Consider the following 26,676-nt stretch of genomic DNA (forward strand, 5'->3'; position numbering starts at 1 on the left):
AGTGTCGGAGTGGGAGCGGGTACTCACCGAGAGGAGCGCGGCAAGTGTCGTAGTGGGAGCGGGTACTCACCGAGAGGAGCGCGGCAAGTGTCGGAGCGGGAGCGGGTACTCACCGAGAGGAGCGCGGCAAGTGTCGTAGTGAGAGCGGGTACTCACCGAGAGGAGCGCGGCAAGTGTCGTAGTGAGAGCGGGTACTCACCGAGAGGAGCGCGGCAAGTGAGGAAGTGGGAGCGGGTACTCACCGAGAGGAGCGCGGCAAGTGAGGAAGTGGGAGCGGGTACTCACCGAGAGGAGCGCAGCAAGTGTCGTAGTGGGAGCGGGTACTCACCGAGAGGAGCGCGGCAAGTGTCGGAGTGGGAGCGGGGACTCACCGAGAGGAGCGCGGCAAGTGTCGGAGCGGGAGCGGGTACTCACCGAGAGGAGCGCGGAAAGTGTCGGAGCGGGAGCGGGTACTCACCGAGAGGAGCGTGGCAAGTGTCGGAGTGGGAGCGGGCACTCACCGAGAGGAGCGCGTCGGGCTTCATGCTCTTGCACTCGCACAGGTGGCAGGAGTAGATGGTGACCTGCGTGTGCACCGTCTTCAAGTGCGTGAGGTAGTCCTCGCACGGGTAGAACCTGGCCCCGCACGTCCCTGCGCAAATACGCTCCACGTTCACTCATTACACACAGCATTTCATGGCTTTATTTCTAGTGCAGATTCGTTTTTAAAACAGAGGTTTCGGGTGTTATTGTTTGCATTTTTATAAAAGCGGTTTTGTAATACTTACTCCACCAAAACAATAGTAAAATTTATATGCTGCATTTTTACGATATAATAATTTGCAATATGTTGGTTTAAAACCCACACAATCGGAACAATAAAAATAGAGGTGCGAGAACATTATTCAGTAAGAGATACATAATAAAACAAATAATTTTTTTTTATCCATGGGCTTTGGTAGAATATTTTGTCAAATTTACTTCTCAGTAACATTTGTGATCTGCAGACATCCTGTAAAAAAGTTGAAGGGTCTGTCCCAAGTCCCAAGCACGCAGTTGGTTCATTCATTATCATGCCATTACCATTAACCGAGAGATTTTCATGTAAGTAAAATTAGAAATAAGTCACGCGTAAAATGTATACACAAAGACTTAATTACCTTCCCCCCCCCCCCCCCCAAAAAAATTTGTTTAGAAAAAATAAAATAAACAAAGGGTTTCATACATAGGTGATTTGGGAGGCAGACTTCCCAGAAAGCTGGACGAGCGGACCAGACACCAGGACAGCAGCACAATCCTGCACGCTGTGTAGCACCGCTTGGTCTCTTATCTCACACTGCAGTCTCACTGCTGTTTGGCATCCAACGGTTTTTTAATTATTTTTATTACACAAATGAAACTTATAATGAAATTATGATTTCGTGAAATTAAAAAATTATCCGTCAGATGTATTTTGTGAGATTGAGAGCATAACGAAAAGTGCAACGTTCAGGAATTGGGGCCCTCCATGGTGGCGAAGGGAGTGCTCGGACATCTCTGCAATGCTGCATTTCTCATTGCGCTGGAAAAGAAAAGTAATTTTTTCCTTAAAAATTCATTTAGAATTCAGAAAATTTAGTGTTTGAGTGTTCCTTAATATGTTATTGCAAGTTACCTTCTGAATATTTTGTTTGATTGCTCGAGTGGATTACCAAGTGCGAAGTCTCACTCCTAACTGGCACGGCAGCCGCACACCGCAGGAAGATATCACCCGAGTCTCTACGTGGCACACAGCTTCAAGGAGCAGGAAGAGTAACGGCGAGGTACCTTGTGCGCAGACGTAAGGCAGCACCACGCTCTTCCTGTTCTCTCTCTTGTCGGGGAAGTCTTTGAGCTCGGGCATCTTCCGTCGCCTCTGGTCGATGATGATGGCGACCGCCTCTCGGACGTGGCTCGACTTCTGGAGGGGCAGAGCACGAACGACACTCTTACCGCGCTGTCCGCAGGGCAAACTAACTAATCTGTAATTAAACATTTTCTCACTTTTCTCCGACTCTCCATTACAAATTTCCCCATTTCTTACAATATTCTGAAATAAATAACAAAAAACCAGCCTCCACCATACCCATAGGAGATCTATTTCAACAGAACCTTACATACAACACTTTTATAGTGTTTATGACACTGCACTAAAACATAAAACACTCCCATGGAAATAAAATTCTTTCAGTCCGAGTGAATATAGTCTGGAGCATGAAAATTCCTGCAAAAATTCCTCCAACAAATTTTCAAAATCCCCTAACTTTTCCCTTATTTCCTCCAACTCTCCAGTATGTGGATAACCTGCTGTTACAACATATTAGAATAGCAGCATGTCAACCATTTATTAAATGATTTGCATTTGAAAAAGGCTGTCTAAATAATTTCATTTTCACTTATTACTTCAGAATAACTTTTAGGAAGGAGCAGCATGGGAGTGGGTCTGACTCCATCGGGGGTAACAGGAATGGCCTCCGTGGAGAAGTGTCGGAGCTGTTGCCAGTTCTAGTATCCCACAGAATGGGTGCTTGGATGCGGACATACAGCCTCTCCGCTCTGCCTGCTCGTGGCACCGGTGGGTGGTCGCAAGACCAGCATCGAGGACTCTGCCGGGCGCTACTCCGCCTCAGGTATCCTCAACTAGTACCTGGCTGAGACCAGAGGTGGTGAAAGGGCGGAATCTGCGGGCAACAGCAGATGCGGTTGAAACCTTTCTGGGCGATTTGACTGCTGAGCCCTGGTGGTACGGCCCAAAAGGGCCAGTCTTTGTTTAGAGACGTTACCCTCACGACAGGAGCATGGAGTGTGGAGTGTTAGCGATCCCTGCTGCAGGAGCCAGGGACAGACCTCTCGTCTCCGGCGAGATGAGGCGGGCGAGGAACAACTGCACCAGCCTGTCCATGGTTCTGTGGTGACATAGCTGCTTCTCCCATCAAGGGAATGATTCCAGTCATATCTGCAGGGTGTCTACCAGATCTAGTAAATGAAATTCCCTGATTTTTCCAGGTTTTCCAGGTCTAAAACTGAACTTTTCCAGGTTTTCTGTAACACAATTACGACATTCCACGAAACTGAAAAAACTGCATAACAGTACATTGACGGGTTTCAAAGTATTTCAACTCACTTAAATTAGTAAAAAAATACCTTCTTCCAGACGTGGCCAAAGTGACTCAATTGATGGCAAATAAAACATGCTGCTCAAATATTTCAAACACTTACTTTTGCAAAAACATAAGTAGAAGGAAGCTCCCATCAATTTTGCAGTGACTCAACTTTTGCGTCTATTGTACTTGCTTCAGAGTGAGCCAAATCGAACACTCGAGCCTTCTTCAACTGCAATGCCTTGATCTCCTCTTCAACTCTTCTTTTTCTGCCTTCTTCTTGTCTGTAGCTTCCTTTTCTTACATCTGTCTTTGTGCGATCAGTATTTCTTCCTGCAAGTTTTCAGTCAGCAAATTAGAATTTACTGAAAATCCTCTTTCCAATGATGCATTTCCATGGGAAAGTACCAACATCATCCTCACAAACTTTAGAAGGCCTGTTTTGGCAGCTACTGTATATGCCTTAAGAATGAGCATCCACAAGTGATCAAGGTGCCAGTCTTCTCGAGAAAAGACGAGAACAGTGCTTCAGAATCTTGCGAGGAACATACCAACTGATATGATCACTCAATGTTATCAGCTTCTTGTCCTTATAGCCACTTGTTTTGAAGACAACATTCTAAACTGTAATTCACACGCTGTTTCCTCACACCCGAATTTAAAGCCACAGACGGACATAAGCAGGAAAGTCCCTTGGTAAGTTTGTACTTCAGGGGACTTTAGTCTTGAAGTTTTTTTACCATAACCTTTAGACAAGTCCTAACATCATTTTTCAGTAACAGGACAGACTTTACTGGTAATTTCTCTTTCTTGATAGCATGGCGTACTGCATAACCCAACTTGATATTGTTAGCAGTCAATAGATTTTCCTGGTTATCTACATCCAACCGAGATACATTGTGTTTCTCCCTAAAGCTCTTCAGTACCTTTGGTTTAAAAAACTTTCCTGCCAAAGCTAATAAAATGTCTACCAGTGAATCATAGAGAAAAGGTGCCATGGGTGCTTCACTTTGGAACATTGTGAGAAACAATTCCCGCTCTGATGCCAAAGAGTAGAAGAATGTCAATTTTACTTTCTTCAAGAGCACTTTTCACTACACTGAAAGACACAGATGAAATAGAAACTTCACTAACAAATTTCTTTAGGTGGGGTAACGTTTTCATGGCACACTCAGCAACTGCAGTATTCCATCTGATTGCACAAAATTTCTTGGAAAAAAGCTCTGATCCAGTTATTCTAATGTAATCTGCCCTCCTTGCAGGTAGGTACATGCATAAACAAATAGTAACTGTGCCTCAAAAAACTAACAACGTCTAATTGTATAGCAGAAATTCCAGTTTTGAAAGCACCATGGACCGTATGAAGCCCACAGCTACCAATTTTGTAGCAATGATGGCGAATCTTCACCAAAAGTGTCTGTGATATGTATTTTCAAAGCTAACAAAAATGCCCAGTTTACATTGAAGGCATCCATTGATGCACCTGTCGGTATAATCAGAACGTGGGAAGCACATGCTGCAGTACGTACGTCAGCAGGATAACAGACCAGCTTGAACCAGTTTGTATCACATGATTTAACGCCACTTCCGAATCCGATGGTAAATAAAAGAAAATGGATGTGGGAACTGTTCGTTATTTTCCATTCAAAAATAAAAAAATTGGGCGCAATTCACTTGATGCTACGTCAATGCAAGCAGATCAATAAACAAAAAACGTATTGCCAACTACAACCTACCAAACAAAAATTCCCTGATTTTTCCCTGATTACAATATTCCCTGATTTTTCCAGGTTTTCCAGGTATTCCAGGTCAGTAGACACCCTGTATCTGATTCATATATTCCTGCAACTTTCTTTCCTGAATTAATTTCATAAATTATAAGCAAAAAATGATACTTTTATAAATTGACAGCAGGCAGATGTGAACGATCATTTTGCGTATCAGGGATGAATGCTTCTTAGTGGCCTGCCTACCCGGGAACGGAGCCATGACAGGGTTTCAAAGCGCACTGCACGGAGAAGAATGTGAAGTGGAGCAGGGACTGACCTGGTGCAGCAGCACGTAGGTGGGCGACATGGCGCGGAAGAAGCAGTACGCGCACTGGTACAGGCAGTAGCCGTGCTCCCGCGCCACATGGGCCACCAGCTCGCCGGCCGTCGCACACGCCTCGCAGCAGTAGGCGCAGCGGTTCCAGTCCTGCAGCCGCGCCCTGGCCGCGGGCCCAAGCGCGCGCTCGTGCACGCGGGCGTGCGCCACGAACCGCGCCTCCGCGCCCGTCGCGAACTCGCATGTCGGGTGCATGCACTTGAACAGCCGCTGCAGCTTCGCCGGCTCCAGCATGGCACGGTACGCGTCCGGGCTCTTGGAGCTCTTCACCGAGCGCTGGGCCGTCGTGGTCTTCTGCGCGGGGGCCGCGTCCTTGCGCCGCGCCTCGCTGCCCAGCGGCTTGATCACGGCCACGCGGCTCGGGCTGACGCTCGGCTGCGGCTTCAGCACGCTCGGCGCGGCCGGCGCCTTGGCCTTGGGGCGCACGGCACTCGGCGTGCTGCCGAGCGCCACCAGCCGCGCGTCCACTTGCAGCCGCGAGCACGGCTTCTTGGTGACGCCACCCCCGGAGGGGCTCCGAGACCCTGCGGCGCCGTCGTCTTGTTTGTTCGCCTGCGCAGGAAAACAACACCCGTCCAAGTCCACACAAGAGCCGCAGTAAAACTTGTATCCAAAAATACAGGAAAAATTGCAAGGTTAAAATCTCATGAAATGTATCAAAATAGCTTAAATTTCGAGACTTGCTTAAATCACCAAATTTACATATAGCATTAATGTCCAAGACCTACGTATTTCAACAGCAACACGAGTGTTCATATTCAGCGCACTGGTCACGTTACTAAAAAACAACCAAAACAAAACACAATTTTACTCACCTCAGGGTTGAGACTAACAACACTCTCTATCCTTATCGAGGGGAAAGAATTACATGCTTCTCCACCTATAAAACAAAGGAACCATAAAATATTAACCAGGAATCATGAATGGGGAAAAACAAATGTCTACAACATACCTAGGCAATCCCTCCCAGGACTTTTCAGAGGCTTTTAAAGAAATTGTCTTGCTCATTTTTGTTCTCAGAGAATCATACACACACACACACACAAATATATATAATAAGCAACACACCCCAGCTTACCTCAGGTAAATAATATTTTTTAACACAAAAATAACTCTTTTGAAGAATCATAATTCAAAAATAAATTACTATAAAAGAGCATAACGATACTAACACAAGATGTATAAGATGAGATGAAAGATTTATTTTACAGAAACTGATTAATTTAAATACTAGCTAACGGCCGGCATGTGTTTCAATGCCTCAATCAATTTTTTTTTTTTGTAATTTGTTTGACGTAGGGACACATATACAAAGCATCTCTCTCTCTTTCTCTCTAATTCTCGTACTTATTTTCATTTATATATTTATATATATATACAGGATAATTATAAAGTCCGTGAAAAATTTAAAAAAATCGGTACAGTGAAATGGCTAAGAATTATGTAACAAATTATATAAAACACATGAAAGAAAAGCTCTCAAAGTTTTTTTTTCACTAGTTATAAATGTTCTATGTGTCCACCTTGCATCACACGACACACATCAAATCGATAGTCCAATCCTGCCCATACCCGACCCAGAATATAAGGAGTGATGGTAAGAGCAGCTGCTACGATGTGGTGTCTCAATTCGTCAAGGTTCTGTGGTAGAGGTGGAACATAAACACTAACCTTGATGTATCCCCACAAGAAAAAAACGCAAGGTGTCTAGTCCGGTGATTGTGGTGGCCACAGGAGTAGCACTTGGTCAGCGGCCGCCCCACGGCCCATCCAGCAATGTGGCAACGTCTCATTCAGATAATCTCGTACCACATTGTGGTAATGAGGTGGAGCACCATCTTGTTGGAAGATGAAGTCCCTGTTATCAGCTTCAAGTTGTGGCATAAGCCACAATTGCAGCATGTCGAGGTAGGTGATACCAGTGACAGTTCTCTCAGTAAAGAAGAAGGGGCCATAAACTGTCTTGTTTGACATGGCACAGAACACGTTAACTTTTGGCGAAACTCGGACGTGTTCGAGAGTTGCATGTGGATTCTCTGTCCCCCAAATTCGTGTGTTGTGCCGGTTGACTCTTCCCGAGAGATGAAAAGTGGCTTCGTCATTGAAAATTAATTTGCTTGCAAAGTCATCGTCTTCAAGACGGTTCTGCATGGGAATGCAGAACTGCAGTCGGAGAAATTTGTCATAGTGGCTGATGACTTGCAGAAGCTGCAATTTGTACGGCTTCACTCTTAATTGCTCACGAAGAATTTTCCACGCTGTTGGCTGAGGGATGTTCAATTCTGCACTAGCCCGATAAGTTGACTTCTTGGGACTCCGCACCATCACGTCCCGTACACAATCCACTGTCTGTTGTGACACGCCTGGCCGACCCGACCGTTTTGCGTCGCACAAACAGCCGTCTTCCTCGAATTTCTTGTACCACTTCATTATACTATTGTAAACTGGTGGTGTTTTGTTAAAACTTGCCACAGAAAGCTCTTTGGACACTCACTACCAGTTCGCTACGGGCGTATTCAAGCAAACAAAAGGCTTTCTCACAGCCATTTTCAGCAACTACATGCACTAGCGCCCCTGTCGGTTGTTTTTTAAAATAGCTTTTTGACGCTTGATTAAAAAAAACTTTGAGAGTTGTTCTTTCACACAGTATATAATTTTTACATTATTCTTATCCATTTCGCTGTACCGATTTCATTAAATGTTTCACGGACTTTATAATTAACCTGTATATACACACACACACATCGCCCCTCTTTATTTTATATATATATGTATGTATGTATGTATGTATGTATGTATGTATGTATGTATGTATGTATGTATGTATGTATGTATGTATGTATGTATGTATGTATGTATGTATGTATGTATGTATGTATGTATGTATGTATGTATGTATGTATGTATGTATGTATGTATGTATGTATGTATGTATGTATGTATGTATGTATGTATGTATGTATGTATGTATGTATGTATGTATGTATGTATGTATGTATGTATGTATGTATGTATGTATGTATGTATGTATGTATGTATGTATGTATGTATGTATGTATGTATGTATGTATGTATGTATGTATGTATGTATGTATGTATGTATGTATGTATGTATGTATGTATGTATGTATGTATGTATGTATGTATGTATGTATGTATGTATGTATGTATGTATGTATGTATGTATGTATGTATGTATGTATGTATGTATGTATGTATGTATGTATGTATGTATGTATGTATGTATGTATGTATGTATGTATGTATGTATGTATGTATGTATGTATGTATGTATGTATGTATGTATGTATGTATGTATGTATGTATGTATGTATGTATGTATGTATGTATATATATATATATATATATATATATATATATATATGAGAATTACAGAGATAAAGATATATATCTTAATCTCTCTCTAAATACATAAATATATATTACCTACCTCTAAATGCCTATTTCTATACATCTATATATGTGAAAATATTAGAAAGCTATGTTTTTACCCATCTATAAACCTAAGATGCTACAACACACAGTGACTACCTCGTAACTCATGAGCTGGCCACACCAGCTTGTACCAGAGACGAGAAGGGGACACCGTCTTACCTCCCTCGCCCCACAGCACGGGGGAACAGCGGCCGGTGCTGTTCTCCAGAACACTCTCGTCGCACACGGCCGGGCCTGCGAGCAGAGACCACCACACACGTTCACTTCACACGAGCACCAGAGAGTGTTCATGTGTGTTAGGTGACTACATGCCCTGCAAATATCCATCCATCTACATAGATAAAAATGTAAATGTTATTCATCCAAAATCTTAAAATCTCAAAGAAATTTCTTCACAGATTGCTTTGAAATTTTGAAACAACGATGCATTTGAATACACACATGTTTATATATACCTCTGTCACACCTGCGACAGATAAAAAGATAGATAAAAAATATATATACATATGTATAAATGAATGTTTGTTGTGTTCATTTTCTGTTTTGCAAATGTAAAGATACAGATAGGAAGATATAGACAGATACAGAGAGGGAGATACACAAATATACAGAGAGATACTCCCGAAACAAAGCGGAAGGCCATCAAGCCGGATTACTAAACGTCCATACAGGACGAGTCTGAATTCAACATGAAAACTTTAGCTGCACATCATTTGACGACTTGTGGTCCGAACTGTTTCCCGAGGATCGTACGCGACTGAAGTTGGAGCTGGACAACATTCATATTGTAAATAATATACACAATACTCCAGATAGAACAATGGGCATCTTGATTATGTTAAATTGAACAAAGTTCTTTGACCACTCCGAAATTTGTGGCTGTAGCAAAATTATTCAATTGAAATAATAGGGGCTGGAAATAAGCCAATAAAATATGTGGCAAATAAATGTGTCATCCACCAGACCTCCCCGTATAAGGGAAATCATTGTCCTACCGAATAAATAACTAAACATTCTCTCAGTAGCATGTTTTGATACACAGCCTTATTCAGAAAATCAGGCAATAAAAATGTGTAAGATATGCTTAATGGAAAAGATAGATAATTTGGGTTACAGCCTAATTATTACCAAAGGTATGTAAACTTGAAAATTGATGCATCAATTATTTAATTTTTTTTTAAATTCCATCACTTGAAATTTTGTTGTAATGATATCTACAAATTAAAATTTTTAAGAAAACATGCAATATGAAATTGTGGCATTCCACGTTTATCAACTGAATATGAATTACGGAAAATTTTGTAGGTGAAAATTGGTCACAACTGTCTGTTAACGTAAATAGCACACTGCAAAAATTGCACCACTGGCCGGCAAACAAATGCAGGCTGCAAGTTTTCCTCCAGAGAAGTTCAACTCAGATAATGTTACATTCACTAAACCTTTCTTGTTAATTCACACGATACGCTCGATTAGAACGACTCTAATGGACCTCACAGTGGGAAAAGTACAGCAAGCAGTGCTGAGACGTACATAGGTACACATGCAAGCCAGCAGTTCCCCCCCTCCCCTCCCACGTTCCCGTCAGCTAGCACGAGTTACCAGCCAACCATCGCCAGACAGTTCTACCACCACGCACCGAGCTGATTCAAGCACAAAACTGTGTGTGAGAGTGAGAGAGAGTAAGAAAGCAAGAGTAAGAGTGAGAAAGAGAAAGAATGAGAGACAGTGAGTGAGAGGGTAAGATTGAGAGAGAGAGAGGGTGAAAGTGTGTGAGAGAGTGTGTTTTTTTGTGCAAGTTGTTTGAATAATGTTGAGGCAGTACAGCACGCAGTTGCACCCTACGTGTACAGTATGTGTCAGTAAGGCAGTACCCAAGTGATCACGTTGAGTTCATGACACTTGTGGTGTAAGTACTTATTTAAACCTGGAAATCCCGCGTTCCTCAGTAGCCAAGACAGACAAAATGAAAATCGTCAGTCAACTCAAGGACTTCCTTTAGACTAAAAATAACCTTTAGACAACAAATGTTTTACAGTAGTAAAAATATTACCTCTGTTTTCTCTTAATATACTACAAATTTCTATTGATTTCATAGATAAGCTTTTTCATTTTAACCCATTTACAATAAACTTTAAATTATTTATTTGAAATCCTTATTGTCACAGAAACATTTTTTCCACAACAACTTTACGAGTTAAGTTGTACGATAGCTTCCTAACTTCCAATTTGCATCAGGTATGACCACACACGCATTCACAAAGCTTCACAAAATATAACTTGTCAGTGCAGACACAGAAAGTATATCTTACTCAGTTCAGGCCACAATGCGGAAGATGGTTTCGGTGCAACGTCACTAGATACATCCTTGTCTAAGGCAGCAGGCTCTACATAGGAAAAAAAGATACAACAAAAAAATTACAAACGAAAAGAGGTTACTAGAGAAGGCTGGAAATTCTTTAAAGAACATTTAATTTTTATTTATGAAACAAACGTAACACTTAAAAAAAAAACTGTGACAGTCCCAAATAGTGCGATTACAAGAAATTGTAAAATTTTAAGAGCTTTCCATTTTTTCGCAATATAAAATGTCAACTGTTCCGATTCTTGGAGCCCTTTCATAAATACTCCAAAAATAGTTATCTAAATAAATAAACATCAACTCGATAAAACAAAATTGAAAGTATTTCTTTATTTTTTTTAACATGGTATTCAGCCAAAACAAAATTACTTGGGCAACAGAAAATGAGCAAACTCAAAAGACATGAGTTTTAAGCATGCCAATAACAAATTAAGTAAAAATCAAAATAACCATAGGTTGGCCTGGGACGCCAGGCATTTCCCACTTGTGAAATATTTAAGTCTCGACCCGCAGGGTCTTAACATGGACCAGCTCAGTGTGAGGCAAGAGATTTAGTCACTGATCACACAACCACCCCTGTCACCCCCTTTGCTCGGCAAACTTGACATTCTCTAATTCTACACCACCTGAATTTCCCCCCCCCCCCCCCCCACAGGTGTATGCAACGAGTAAATAATAAACTAAACAGCTCTATACGTCTACAATAACAGACTGATATTTTGGTGAACTTGACAGCCTTCAATCATCCGTCTATTTGAAATAACAAAAGCTTCAGTACAAACTATTTTCAAACAAAACATTCCGAGATGCATACAGCTAGACTAATCAAAATAATGCAGTACATACACCATTCCCAGCCATTCTTAAAACTAATACTTCATATTTCCTTAAATACAAAAAAAAAACCATTTTATCATTGAGAAATTTTATTTAAGGTGTCTAAATCTCAAACAAGTCTGTGCCTGGTTTAACACTGCATACTACAACGATCTACAAGTGGATTTCCTAAACTACACAGGTGAGACACATCCTACAGTGAAACATGCTCTATTCTACACAGATGATATGCCACTTTGCAAACCCCACCCCCTTCCCCATCAAACACAATTTACTTTTAAACAATATTCATTCCAAAGTTAAACTGTGTGTATTACATGCAGCTAGCTATATCAATATAAGTATTTTTTCCCCTTCGAATTCAGCTGTAATAATAAATATGCACAGAATTTATATCCACCCCAGCTGTGGTTAGGTCAAGTCACGCCATACAACTAAAAATCAGTTCTGTTTATAACCATGCAAGTACTTACAACTTCAACTAGGCTTGTGAGAACACTATTTGTTTTTATGTGAAGCGAATATCAAATCACGAAGTTGAATTAAGAGTGTTATTGGCAAAGCTACATTACACTTCACTACACAGCATCAAACAAAGTCGCTTCCCGCTGTCTGTCTGTCCCTATGTATGCTTAGATCTTTAAAACTACGCAACGAATTTTGACGCAGTTTTTTTTTTAAATAGATAGAGTGATTCAAGAGGAAGGTTTGTATGTATAATACATGCATAATATAGTAGAGAAACACTGATAATTTTAGAGGTTTCTAATGTGATGTCGTAAATAAACACATTTTTTTGCGCTTACATTGCAAACGCTGGCTGAACCCTACGAGATAGATCAAAATAATGTACTACAGTATTGTACACCTTAAAAAGGTCTACAAAAAGGTCCGTGATGGTATATGTCTATCTCTTAAGGATAACCCACAATAACCCTTTTTTATCTTTTACTTTTTACGAGAAATAATGGCTTATTTACGAAGCGATTTTAAGCAATACAGCATTAATCATTATCCAATTAAGTACCTTAAATACATTGTGTATTTAATATAGATCAAAGTAGGTTGTCATGTTGTTTTATTAAGAAACCTGAATTCCACCTAAACTTTGCAATGGCACGCATTTGCTAGTAAAATCACTAAAAACTTTCATAATAGAGTGCACAATACTCACCGGATGTGGTACCGGAGAAGATGTATTGATTCCCCGAATTCCTCTGATAACATTGGATTTACCGTTCCAATTTAAACGCCTACAAATTCCGGTAAAGATATCTTTTGCAATGACCATTAATAAATCGGAGGGTCAAACTTTCAATGTTGCAGGCTTAGATTTGAGCGTTGAGTGTTTTTCACATGGCCAATTATATGTCTCTCTTTCAAGAGTAACCTCTAAAGAAAACATGTTTGTATTGTCTAATGACAAAAAAGCTGTGAACGTTGTATATAAAGACAGACAGACAGACAGCGGAAAGCGACTTGGTTTTATACTATGTAGTGATTCTGTAGTATATTTAGTATCAGCATTGCACCCGTGCGAAGCCGGGGTGGGTCGCTAGTATTTTATAAAACACAATATTGAAGTAACAAAAGAATTTTTTTTTTACGTTTGTAATATTAGAACTGATTATGTGATAAACAAATTTTACCCTATATACAACATCATTCAATAAAATTTATTTTTAACCAGGATTAATATTCATATTTAGAATTTACAAAAAAAAAAATAGAGTGCCTTCTTTTATTTATTTTTTTAAGTAACCAACTTTATTTAAGTTTATTGTTAAATGTTGCATCTTTGTAATTATTATCCCATGTTCAACATTTCACAGCCTCTATATTACAGAAATTGAACATCTGTTGGTAATATTCATGACAAAGCCATAAATCAAATTACAATTTTAGAGACAGTCCTTAAATGAAAGTAATGACAAAAATTTAAAAATGAACATGGCATGAGAGAGTTCATATTTCTACTTATAAATGTTAATATAATTCTCTCCAATATTAAAAACAGAATTAAAGTTAGTTTTTTTTTTTTTTTTTTTTTGCAAAACTTTGCAAATCTTTCGTAATTCAATTTTGTTACAAACACAAATATTTATTAATAATGGTTTGTGTCTAGATGCCAGCATACAAACAATGCAGTTTTTTTTCCATGCCTGTCTTTACTGATGAAGTGCCTTAAGGATGGCAACACTGCATCTGCATGCTCCAACCACATGTCACACACATGTCACACACATGTGATGAGGGGACCAGATCCATCTACATTGGACCACTAATTATTCAAGAACAATAGTTTTGTTTGTAATTAAATTGTCCCATGGAAATGAGAAGTTGGTGGTGATGGGGGAGGGGGCTAAGACCCCCCCCCCCCCAACTCATTCGAAAGTGTCCATGGGCAAGATTACATAAAAGCTCTGTGGAAGCCCCGATACAATCAGTGGGGTAGCAGCCGGTATGGACTGTGGTGTATGTCTTGTTTGGGGCATAGCAAGCATGGTATACCTTTAAAGATATCCCTGTATGTGTGACCCAGTTTTTACCTATTTCCTTATTAAAATAATAATAATAATAATAAGATTGTTCCACTAAAATTCGTCAAAATTAGCTGCAGGCAATTCAGTTCCCCCATAAACAAACAAACAAACCAGTCACAATGGGTGAACACTACAGGCAAGTGAAAAAAAAAAAAAAAAAAACCCTACTCTTTCAATGATACCTACCGTGTTTTCCACCAACCACAATAGTGGCCGGCCAAAGGTACACAATATCATAACTGGACTCATTTGCTTGGCTCAACTGAATCTTCGGGCAAGTTACAATGTCATGGTTCAATAGGAAACAAAACTTTTTTTGAAACACTATACAACAAAAACAAAAAAAAATTCAAATTTGAACTTCAGCTCAATCTGGTCTGAGGTACTAACTTGTAACTATAATCAAAAGTATATAAATATTTCCCTTCCCCCCCCCCCCCCCCAATTTCACGCGAGGATTAACAGAGATCACTAAATCCGGATCAGAGATAAAAAAAATCCATTAGAGAATGTTAAGTACAGTGATTCACGAGAGGGTAGAAGTGAACGGCCGTGCACTCACGCTCATATTCTCCGTCGTCAGTCCTCTCCACCTTGGGCTGCACTTCCTCGGGGCTCACAGTGGGGCCCGCCGGGGGCTCCTGGGCCTCCTCCGTGCGCACGGACAGCCGGTCCCCGCTGATCCTCCGCACACGGATCCTCGGCCTCGCGTCCGGCGCCTGGACTCCGGGGCTCTTCACCGGGGACTCTCTCTCAGGTTCCCGCCCTTCGTCACCGTCGCCTCCCACCCCTGCTTCCCTGGCTTCGTCGTCTCTCACCCTCGCTTCGCCGTCTCTCACCACCGCTTCTTCGGCATCTAGGGGCTCGTTCTTTATCAGCACCGCGTTCTTGAGCAAGTCCGCAACTGCTTGGGTGTCGGTGAAACTACTGCCGCCGGTCGCCGGGACGGTGGTAGCACTAGTGGAGGGACTGCTGCTGGGATACGTCACGTTGCTGGCCGTGACACAGGTGCTGGTCGCGACGACCGAAGAGGCCGTGGTCGTGGTGACACCGGCCGTCGTGCTATCGGCGCAGCTGCTTCTTACGACTTTGTTCGTTCTTTGCGTGGCAGACGGGCGCCTCGTCTTCGCCTTACCCTTGCCGGAGAGATTCTTTTGCTTCAGCTTGGAGGTGAGGTGGAAGGAAAGAAGATGCTCCACTGCTTGCTCCAGACAGTAAGGCGCTATGCCGTCGATGACTTCGCCGCACAACACACAGAAGCCGTCCCAGGCCTTGTCGTGCTCCGTGTTGTAGTGGCACGCAAACTTGACCACTTGAGAACACTGGAAATGGCACCCGCTGATGCGGCAACAGAACAGTATCCTTCCCCCTTCGTTCTTCGCTTCCATCGGACCGATGCATATGGACGAAACTGATGGATCCGGCATGCTAGTAATATCGTACAGCTCCAGTCCGCCAGAATCCGATCCCTCTGTTCCAATGTCTCCGGGCTCCAAGTTTTCTTGCTTTATAGCTATAGTATCCATGCCTAACAAAGGTGAAACTACAGCATGATAATCATGTTCAGGTGGATTGGCAGTTGCTGATTCTGAATTATCTACAAGGTTATCACTTGTATCTGCTGTCGGATGATCTCTTGAGACACTATCATTTCTTTCACTAGGGACAACAGATTCCAAATACGCAGATGAAACTGGTGTTGCACTTAAGGAGTATCCTATTAATGCTCCATCATTTTCAACTGCAACTCTACTTATGTCAGAATTTTCTAAACAAGACACTTGTTTCCGTGCCGTGGTAGAAGCTCTTGTGGTAATACTAGACCTCTCTGCATTTTCAGCCGATTTTTTCTTTGCTTTGCTTGAGTCTGTCTTGGCAAGTTTGTTCACAGGATTGGCTTCAATTTGTTTTTCACTTGCATTGCTCTGGGCACACAAGAATTCAATTCTTTCCAGTAGTGAGCTACTACGCTTGAATGGAACAGTATCTCTTCTTTCTGGTGATTTATCACCAGTTTTCCCTGGAGAAATTACATCCATGCCCAGAAACTGCCCAACCTTTTCTGTACTGTCCTTTTCGGTAACTGCCCTGTTAGTATCAGGAGCAACGCCTTCCTCTGCTGTAGCCGATACACAGCTATCTTGCAACTCACTCTCAACAGCTTGAGATGAAATGATTGTATCTTCCTTTTCTGCTGAATCTGAGTTAACACTTGTTGCCTCATCTACAGGATGCTGGGGAGTTTCAGCCACTTCGGTAATAAAATCCTCTGCACGTGCAGTAGACGTTTCCGCATCAAAACCTTCATTTGAATTGGAATTAGAGTCAGCAGACACCTCTACACTTTTTGCAGAACTTTCTGCAGTTGTTACTTGATTGACAGTCATCTCACTTGGTAACTTTTGCACATCATTCAGATCAGTTTGGTTTTCGCACACTTCAGCCTCGCTTGCATCATCAGCAATATCATCTTCTTCCATTGCATTCTCATCCCCGACCGAGTTCCTTTCGTCTACTGAGCCTTCATCTTGAGATACATGCTCTGTCACTGCGTTCACTGCTTTAGGACCAGAACTGTTTCTTCCTTTCTTAATTAAACGTTTCATACCTTTCAAAACCACCACTGGATTCATAGAAGCAGGAACATTCTTGGACGTTATCCTCTTGGACTGACTTCCTGATGTGAGCTTTTCCATGTTTGTACTAACATTATTAACAGAGTCTTCGGCAACATCTTCGATTGATTTGTTGTGCGTTTCATTGTGACTTTCTTGCTCATCTGCAATCCTGAGGGTATTGGACGAACACTTATTTCCAGACGTAACTTCCTTGGTGCTTTCTTCAAGAGGAATGGACATGTTGATACGAAAAATTTTAGCACTCTCATCTTTCTGATGCCGCAAAGCCATATGTTTCTCAACATTTTCTTTTAAAAGCTGAAGAAAGTTACAGACTGAACACAAATAGCCATACATAAATTTTGCATTATGTGAAGGGCCCCTTTTTAAAGCTACCGCTCTTGAAAACCCATTGTGACGCAGTAAACTATGATGTCTCACACCTGACATATTGCTACTACAATATGAACATGAGTCACATTCAAAGTCATACTCACCTGTGTGAGTTGTAAGGTGATAGTAAAAATCCATAATATACTCTGAAAACTGATGGCAAATTCGACAAACAAAAGTTCTCTTCAGTCTTCTAACATTAGTGTTTTCTGTTGCCTCCTCATCCTGTTCTTGATTAACATCATTTAGAGACTCACTTTTTGCCTTCAGTGCTAGAGTATTTGAAATGCGTGAAATACAAACCTCTTTACCTGGATGGCTTTGTTTGTAATGTGGAACAATTTTTACACCAGAAAAATTACAATATTTGCAGTCATACTTGGCCCGCCCGTCAATTGTATATGAAGGATCTGCCAAATCATCATTGTCAACTTTTTCGTCAAGTGATTTTTCTTTCGTCAAAGCCGGTGACTCAACCGCACGCTCTTGACAAACATTTGCCAATTCATTTGATTGTTTGCTTGTTTTGACCTTTTTCTTAATCACACCATTCTGCCAGTTACTGACTTTTTTCTTCCTCTTAACTCTTGTCGTCCTCCCAAGTTTGGATTTCTTTGATGCACACTTTTTAACAAGTCTTTCACCTTCCAGCAGTGAAATTTCTGATCCCTTCTCACTGGCATCTGAATCATCACATACAGATATGTTACTAACCGTATCATCACATTCATCAACCAAATTTGATAAACATGAATTGCCATCATGAGATTCCCCTTCAACAGAATTATCCCTCACTTCCTCAAATTCATCCAAATGATCTGCATGGACTGAGCCGTCCTGTTGTGATTCACATTCAACCAATTTTTTTTCCTTCTCCTCTGTTAGACAATTATCATTTTCATTTTTATTGTGTAAACTTGTAATTTCTTTAGACACTTTTAGAACAGGAAGCTTGTCTTGAGATTCTGCAGAATTTTCCACATTTCTATTCACTCTATCAATTGTTACTATAGCTGATTCTGCTCTAGAATAGTCTTTATTACTTTCCTCACTGCTATTCCCTTTTTCAATTGTTTCAGCACTTGATTCTGCTTTAGGAGAGTCTGAACTACTTTCTAAGTTACTCTTCACTTCACCAACTGCTACAACTCCCAGTGTTGTTTTAGAGTCTGTATTACTTATGGAAATTGTTTCTTTCACTTCCAATTTCATTTCACTACCATGTGTAACAATTGATTTAATGTTTTCAAATTTGTTAACTTTCTCCTCTGAATTTGGTATGTCATTTGCATCTGAATCCATTTGAAAATTCATTCCAAGCTTGAACACTCTACTCCACAACTTGCCAATCACATCTTGCAAATTAATTCTTGAATTTTTTGGCTTTCCTGGCTTATTTTTACAGAAATAGAAAGAATCTGTGAAGTTCAACTGTGAAAAAGCAATTCCTTGACTTGTTTTCTTGTATGGTCTTCTTGCTAAAATCCTCAGCTCTTTAGATGTGAATTTATTAAATTCTTTTCCTTTTGAAATTTTAACTTTAGTGATATTTTCCCCACATTTCAACAAATTATGTTTTTCTAATTCACTGTTACAATCATCGGAATCACTTTCTTCTGATGAATTTTTTATGGACACAGATAACTTTCTTGAATCATTTCTATTGTTTGTTTGTTTTTTCTTGCTAACTCTTCTTTTTTCTTCTTCCACTTCTACCACATCATCACTTCTATCACATTGTGATTTGAATGTACACTTTCTTTGTCCGAATGCCAAAGCAACTTCATTACCTATGTTTTCCCTAATATCATCTTGGAGCATTTCAAGAGCATTTCTCCTTCTTGCATTCTTTTTACTTTGTTTAAGCTCTTTATTTTCTGACAAGGTTTTATTTTCTTTGCCACTCAGTTTTTTAGATCTACCTGAAAACCTGTAATCACCACTATCATCTGATTCCGACTCAATTACGTGCTTCTTAGATTTTTTCTTAGCTATTCTATGTCTGGTTCCATCTGGTTCACTTTCACCATTATCTTCATCAGAATTTGGCAAACTTGACTTTTTCGAGTGCTTTGAATATAAAGCATGTGCTCTATTATTATTTTCACTCATTTCATTACCAGAACTATCATCATCTATGAGAGAATTACTCTTACTTCCGAGAACTGATATGTTGACTTTAGAGCCACTTGAACGCTTAGACCTCCTTACTGAGGAAATTCCATCAGAAACTTCTGAATCATTTTCTTCAAGATTTCTAAACTTTAAGCCAGATTTTTCAGTTATTTCAGCATGTCGACCATTCATACGTTTATTTCTCTTCAGTTTCTTTTTCTCTTCCTCTTCAAGTCTCTCATCTTCCGAACTATCATCTATTAGAGTTTTGTTCTTCTTTCTCACCAATAACTTCTTTTTTAATCTCTTTGAATGTAATTTTCCTGTTATTTCACCTTCTGAACTATCGAGACTATTTCTCGTAGTCCTTACATTTCCCTTTCTTCGAGTCTTAATGCTGTATGAAGAATCAACTGATTCTTCTGCAGAACTATCACTGCTAGCTTTTCCTTCAGTGATTTTACTACTAACTGCCTTCTTTGGAAGTGCTACTTTTTCATTGACGCTAGAAGATCTTTCATAAACATCATCTGAACTGTCAGTGGCATCCAATACTGATTTTTTCAGTAGCTTCTTTTCAGTCATCTTTTTGGAATCTTTCTGTGAAAGATCATCAGCTACTTCTTGTGGTTTTTTAATTACCTGGGTTTCTGTTTTTGATATTTTGCTTTTCTTTGCAGCTAATTCCTCACTATTCTTACTAATATCCAGTGCATCAGAAGTCCTCTTATTTGGTTTTTCACTATCTTTACTTGATTTCTTCACATTAATGTTGGCCGAATCAACTGGTTCTTCGGTTAAGAAAACACCATTTGTATCTCTTACACTGCCCTTTGATTTCTTGGTTTTCTTTAATGTAGATGCACTTCCAATCTCACATTCAGCATAATCTAATTTTTCATTTACCAAACTACTCTCACTTGAATTTCTTACTCTTTTTGTACCTTTAACAGCATTTTCTGTCTCTTCAGATAATTTACTTAAGGCAGTCTTGATGTTTTCTTTTATAGTACTACAAATTTCCACAGAATTGCTTTGTTTCACTTCTTTATCAACCCCAACAGCATCACTTGTTTTGGAAATGTTTGGATCCGCCGACTTATTTTTAGAGATTTTTTGCTTCATTTTCTTTCCTTCAACTCGTTTCGATAGTTTACCAACATAAGACTTTTCTGTTTTTTCATCACATGAGCTATCAGAAGAACTCAATACCAATGGTTGCTTCTTAAGTTCACTCTTCTTGCTTGCAGCTTGATCAAGGGCAACACTTTTTTTCTCACTAGTGCTCTCCTTAACAGAAACTTCTTTTACGTCTTCATCAGAGCTACTTATAACAAATTTCTTTACCTTTCTCTCGGCGTTCTTTATCATGCTTGAACTCTTTTTGTGAAGTTCCTTAGCTTCACATTTACTCACTGTACCAGCATCCTTACCCTTGACTTCATTGTTTTCAGTTTTCTTGTTAGGATCACGAACTATTTCTTCAAGATCTATTCCGATTGAGCTGGTGAACACCTTCAATAATTTTTTCTTTAGTTCATCAGATAATTTTTTTTCAAATAGCATTTCAAGACGATGAGTTACATCATCCTCACCTTTATCACAACTACTCTTACTCTCATCAACAGTTGATTCTGAGCTTTCAGTCTTTTTTAGCTTTGGTATTTTAAATTTTTGAGGCTTGTCTTTTCCCTTTTCATCTTTGGATACTATAATCGCACCATACAGACTCTTATTTGGGGCTGGAGAGTTAGGAATTGCACCTGATTTTGCCACAGAATGGCTTGCATTTTTGCTCTTGGCAGAATCCTTTTCATGTTCTCTAGATTTTTTTGAATCATTATTTGATGATTTTTCAGATGAAGAATTTCTTCTTTGTTCATCTTGTTTTCTTCTGTCAGCTGATGATTTATCGCCACTTTTGTGTTGTGAATTATGAAATGTGTTATTAAGAGGTCTCTGAAATTTACAAGAACTTTGTGAATACTTTGATCTTCCTGACATCTGTGATGGCAGTTTAGAGGCATTTCTTGGATCTTCCATCCAATTGTTTAAAACTTTCTTCCTTGCATTATGTGAATTTTCTTGAGGATTTGAATTGGGTCTATTTGAAACTGGTGCATGAATATTTTGTGCAACAGGCCTGTTGTTGAAAGCAGGACCAGTGGGGACAACTTTATGCAAATTAGGCCTGACGTATCCAGAAATCTCCATACTCCTAGGTACAGTAATATTGTTGGTGTGTTGCTGATGAAACATCTGACGCTGAGTAACCATTGGCACATGAGGATTGACATTGCTGACAGGAAAAGACCTCCCTGGATGTGTTATATCCGGAGGGTATGGCACAGGTGGTTGTATACCATGGCAATAATCTATTCTTTGGAGCAAAGGCTCAGGCATCTTCGGCTGCATGTTAAACATCGCTGTTGGCTGAGTCATACAATCACCCCGAAATACTGGAGCCTGCACACACATGTTGGGAATTTGATGTGGCACATCTGGTACATTATTAGGTTTTGAATCTTGACTGCATCGTCTAGGATCTCGTGGACTTAACTTGTTTCCCATGTTGTTGAACTGTGGAACCGGAAATGGCAGTAGAGTTCTCACATTTCCCGTATTTTCCACTGGAGATTTTGGTAGAAAATCTACCCTGCCAACATTTTCCATTTGCTCACCATGAGGCAAAAGTGGAACATTTCTTTGCTCAACTGGAGATGTCATGGGTAAGAGCGGTTGAATATTAGTCATATTATCCATTTTACCATAATGGGCATTGAAACTTTGCCTGTTCAAAAAACTTTCCCTTTGAGATATTACTGGAATAAAGTTTTGTGTGCTCATTACGGTGTCACTAATGGACTGATGTAATGGTAGAGGTGGTGGACTTAGGTTTCCTATTGGTGATGATGTAGGTAATATCCCTCCTCTGGCCACAATATTCTCTACCTGACCATCTTTGGAGTGTCTTCTAGGGTCTCTTGTCGATGGCTGATAAATTTTTTGGCAGTTTTCAGAGATAACTGCCTGAGCATTATCAAAGTCAGATCCAACACTTGGATTAATCTCTCTGGGTGAAGTAACTGCATCAGAGGCTTGTCTTGCACTATGCTGTTTCAATGTTTCCAAGAAACATTTAGTTTCAGGAGGAAGTGCTGGCAAACTAGATAAATTTTCAGTTACAAGTTTTTTCAGTTCCTCCTCAGACATGTTCCCCAAAATTGTGGATGAAGTGCTAGAACCATCAGAGCTAACTGTCTTGCTGTTTAAAGGTGTATCTGTGGCAGACTCTAATTTTTCTTTGACACTGCTCACATTCAGAGGAGATTTTTGAGGATTTCTGTTGTCTGAAGTCATCTTGGAACTGCTTAAAAAATTGTCCAATTTTTTTTCAAATTCATTTTCTTGTAAATTAATTTTAGCTGGTTCTTTTTCAGAAGTTACTTCTTTCCTTGCAGTGCTTTTACTTAAATTCAAATTAGATTCACACAAGTAACTTTTGTTCACATATAAATTTAGTTCAGGAAAATTATTAATTTCAGATTTATTTGACTTTTTATCATCTGGCACCATTCTCTCAGGTGACACTTGCATAGGTGAAGCTAAACTTCTAGACTCTGAAAGCCGAGAGGAATGACCATCACTTTTGACAATTCTTAATTTTTCCCCCTTATTTTCATGAAGGTTAATTTGTTCAATGGATGACAAAAGACTGTCTTTTATCAGATGCTTTGTAAAGGACTTTGAACTATCACCTATTGCATTTTGATTTAGCTTTTGAATAGGATTCTTGTTTTTTCTTCTGCTTTCAGACACTTTGTTCAGGATGGAAATATTCTGCTTCCTTTCTGAACATTCTGCTTGTTTTGATGGTGAAATATTAATTCCACCTTTTTGCATTGGTTGTGCACTATCATGATATCTGAAACACAAAAATTAATAATGAAAACATGTTTTCCATCAACATACAATTAACCTAATTACTGAAATGAATAAATTACCAGTAGACCCAACAAAAAAATTAGTAACACCATTTTTAAATATTTTTCTGAACTTTCATTTACTGTAATCAATAGTGCTCACGTTCTTTCCGTGGAATCTTCAGAAGATAGTGAAGGACCATCATAAGATGTTGCAGACCCATCATATGATAAAGGATCTTTCTTTGTGGAATTGGATTTTGAAGACTTATCTTCAAAAACCATGTCAGGAATTTCTCCCAACTGGCCCTGAAACAAAACAAGAATCCCATTTTTTCCCCCAAAACTTGTTCTTATTCAAAAAAATTTTAATCAATCAAAAAATCAGTATACACAGACTAACTCTTCAATCATTCACATCAAACATATACAAAAACAAAAAAAAATTATAACTAGAGACTCTTAGACTGGCATTAATTCACTCCGTAAAACACAAGAATACTTTTGATATTTTAACAAAATTTCTTATATAAGCCCTATCTCCGACCAATATGATTTGTAACTAGTAACAAAATTTTTTGCTGCTGCTGAGAATAAGCAAGCCATAAATTGGATATTCAAAAATGAAAAGTAAAATTTTAACATAAGAATAATTAAAATAAACTTATTTAATGATGAAAGTACTATAATATTAAGTATTTATAACAACGCTGCACTATATGTCAAAGACCAAGGGAAACAAATTTGAAATCTCGTTAATAACTTTAACTTAAAGCCATTACAATACCTTTATATTTTCTTATTAAAACAAAAACCCAAGTTGCTCAAGAATAAAAAATTTCTGCCATCAATTAAAATTACCTAAACTTACAGTATATTTATTGCATGATTAGACACATGTTTAAAATAAAACATATAAAATAAATTTCATATAATTTTCGTAGGACTACGCCCAATGGAATAAGTAACCCGGGGTAGTTTCCCCCTTTCTTCTCTTCTAAATGCTGCCCTGTGCTCACGGTAGACCCATCTGCTTTCACCAAGTGCATCTTCACCTTTGTGACTGGCAACTACATTCCAACCATTCCCGTGCCATCACTTTTCAGATCTTTCCGTTAGAAGGAGTTTTACGAAAGCATTTGCATTCCGTCGTCGTAATTTCAGATTCCATAGTTAATGCTTACTTTACCTCAAACAATTTCAAACCAAATAAGCTCAAATATCCCAGTGGCATGCACTTCCACTTTTCCCGAGAGAACAGAAACAAGATTCTAAATGACAGCACCAATTAAGTTCTTGGACTTCCACTATCTCTAACTAAGCTGCCAGTGTTACTGTAAGTAATCATTCTAGCAATTTCCTTGGTTTTCAAAAGAATGTAGTCAGGATATGAACTTTTTGAGCCCTTGCCACTAGGCAGATAAAAGCATTCAAATACTGAATCTATAAAATTTTAGCTACTGTAATATTTATGAAGTACACATATTATCTATGGTTTCGAACTCTACAAAAGCAAACAATGTGCTGTCATTTGGAATCATACACACACACACACACTTCAACGGCCCATGGGGCCAATTTTCCCATTTAAAGACTTATTTATACAAAAGCATTTCCGACAGAAATTGTTGTACCATAAATTAAAACAAACTTATCTTGTATTCACCTGTGTCAAGCAAATAGCATTACTATTTAGTCAAAGAACTTAAATCTGGCAAGTTTAGGACCACGACCTTGACAGATAAAGCACTGTGATAGATTACTGAATGTCAATATAGTTTTAACAGACTTTTTACTGTAGACAAAAACTTGTTTTCCACACTTCTTTCCCATCCCTTATTATACACATTTTTGTGTGGAATTGCACAAGAAAATTTGGTTTCAAAAATTGTTACAACCACCACGAGAAAGCAGAACCAACAATCAAAATCCAAACAGGGCTGATTCTCTCACCAGGACTAACAGTTATAATTTTTAAAATCATATAGTAAAATTAACAATGTCATAATAAAATATGCAGGCTTGTTTGTACTATAGTTATTACATCCTTTTCTTTAATACTACATTTTGAAAAGCCTTTCTTCCTAAGTGATCTGCTCTCTGTAAACTTGGTGTAGGGTTTCATAACCACAGTAATTTTTTTTATTACTGTCCACAGTTACAAATTCCTCTGAATAATTATTTTCAATTCGTGCAACAAATATAGGCGATGAAAATTAGTACCATTCATTTTACCATTTAGTATAAAAAGCAAACAATTAAAGCTATAATTTTTTAATGTCTTATATTAACTAATACTATAAGAATGAAAACATTTGACTTTATATAGGTAGTTGGCTCAACATTGCTCAACCAATTTTAAAACACACTACTAGAAACTGCATATAATTAAATCTCTACACTGCCAGGAAAACTATATTATAACTTATGAGATATTAAATATGACCTACTATCAAAAGAGTTACAACTAGAAACTGCTTATAATTAAATCTCTACACTGCCAGGAAAACTATATTCTAACTTATGAGATATTAAATATTACCTACTATCAAAAGAGTTACAAAGGTTCAAGGTTTAAACTCAAAATAAATTGAAGTATTTTATGATCTAAACTTAAATTCATATACAAAGATAAACTAAAATAGTACAGAAAAGTGTGAAATTTTTGAAAACTATTGGTTTCGAGCAGTTAACTTTTTCTTTGTTTTAGAAAAAACTCTAAAAATACATCTATTTTAAATGCATTTAGGTTTCAATCCTATCAAATTCTTACCTGAAGTTTTTGCCAATAATTTCTCATGAAGCCTTCACATTTTCGTAAGGAATCAACTGTTGTCAATCTGGAAAATATTAATGATTTAAAAAACATTTAAATTACATTGGAGCAACTATAATTAATTACTTTGATAATTGACATATAGATAAAAATTCAATAAAAACCAAAAATGAATTCAATAACTGACTACCTATTTACTATATGTAGCTTTGGTACTTACTTCTTTTCCAGTATAAGGGTTTTCATATATCTAATTTTTATCAGTTGTGGAGGAATATGGTTTTCACTTTCTTTTGCCTCCAGCATATTTATCATCATTTCAAGAAGAGGCAAATATGCCTGCATCTTGGTAAATTTTTCCTTTTCCATTAAAGCATCTGAAACACACGTTGCAGTATCTGGGAAGAAAAAAAAAAACAAGTTAAAAATGTTATTTAATGTAAGTCATCATA

At 38.8% G+C, this 26,676-nt stretch overlaps 1 protein-coding gene across 1 annotated transcript in view; it reads right to left on the minus strand.

Annotated features, from left to right (window-relative positions):
• LOC134540815 (uncharacterized) overlaps window positions 1–26,676 on the minus strand; it is a 125,522-nt gene that overhangs the window by 12,469 nt on the left and 86,377 nt on the right. Inside the window, exons 3-12 of the mRNA XM_063383764.1 lie at window positions 26,445–26,622; window positions 26,222–26,288; window positions 23,612–23,757; window positions 14,962–23,450; window positions 10,970–11,044; window positions 8,757–8,894; window positions 6,020–6,084; window positions 5,145–5,756; window positions 1,786–1,918; window positions 501–631 (exon numbers count right to left, since the gene is read on the minus strand). Coding sequence (XP_063239834.1) covers window positions 501–631; window positions 1,786–1,918; window positions 5,145–5,756; window positions 6,020–6,084; window positions 8,757–8,894; window positions 10,970–11,044; window positions 14,962–23,450; window positions 23,612–23,757; window positions 26,222–26,288; window positions 26,445–26,622 — 10,034 coding nt within the window. The remainder of the gene's footprint in view (window positions 1–500; window positions 632–1,785; window positions 1,919–5,144; window positions 5,757–6,019; window positions 6,085–8,756; window positions 8,895–10,969; window positions 11,045–14,961; window positions 23,451–23,611; window positions 23,758–26,221; window positions 26,289–26,444; window positions 26,623–26,676) is intronic.

Source organism: Bacillus rossius, chromosome 17 (genome assembly GCF_032445375.1).
Source record: "Bacillus rossius redtenbacheri isolate Brsri chromosome 17, Brsri_v3, whole genome shotgun sequence".
Taxonomy (NCBI): domain Eukaryota; kingdom Metazoa; phylum Arthropoda; class Insecta; order Phasmatodea; family Bacillidae; genus Bacillus; species Bacillus rossius.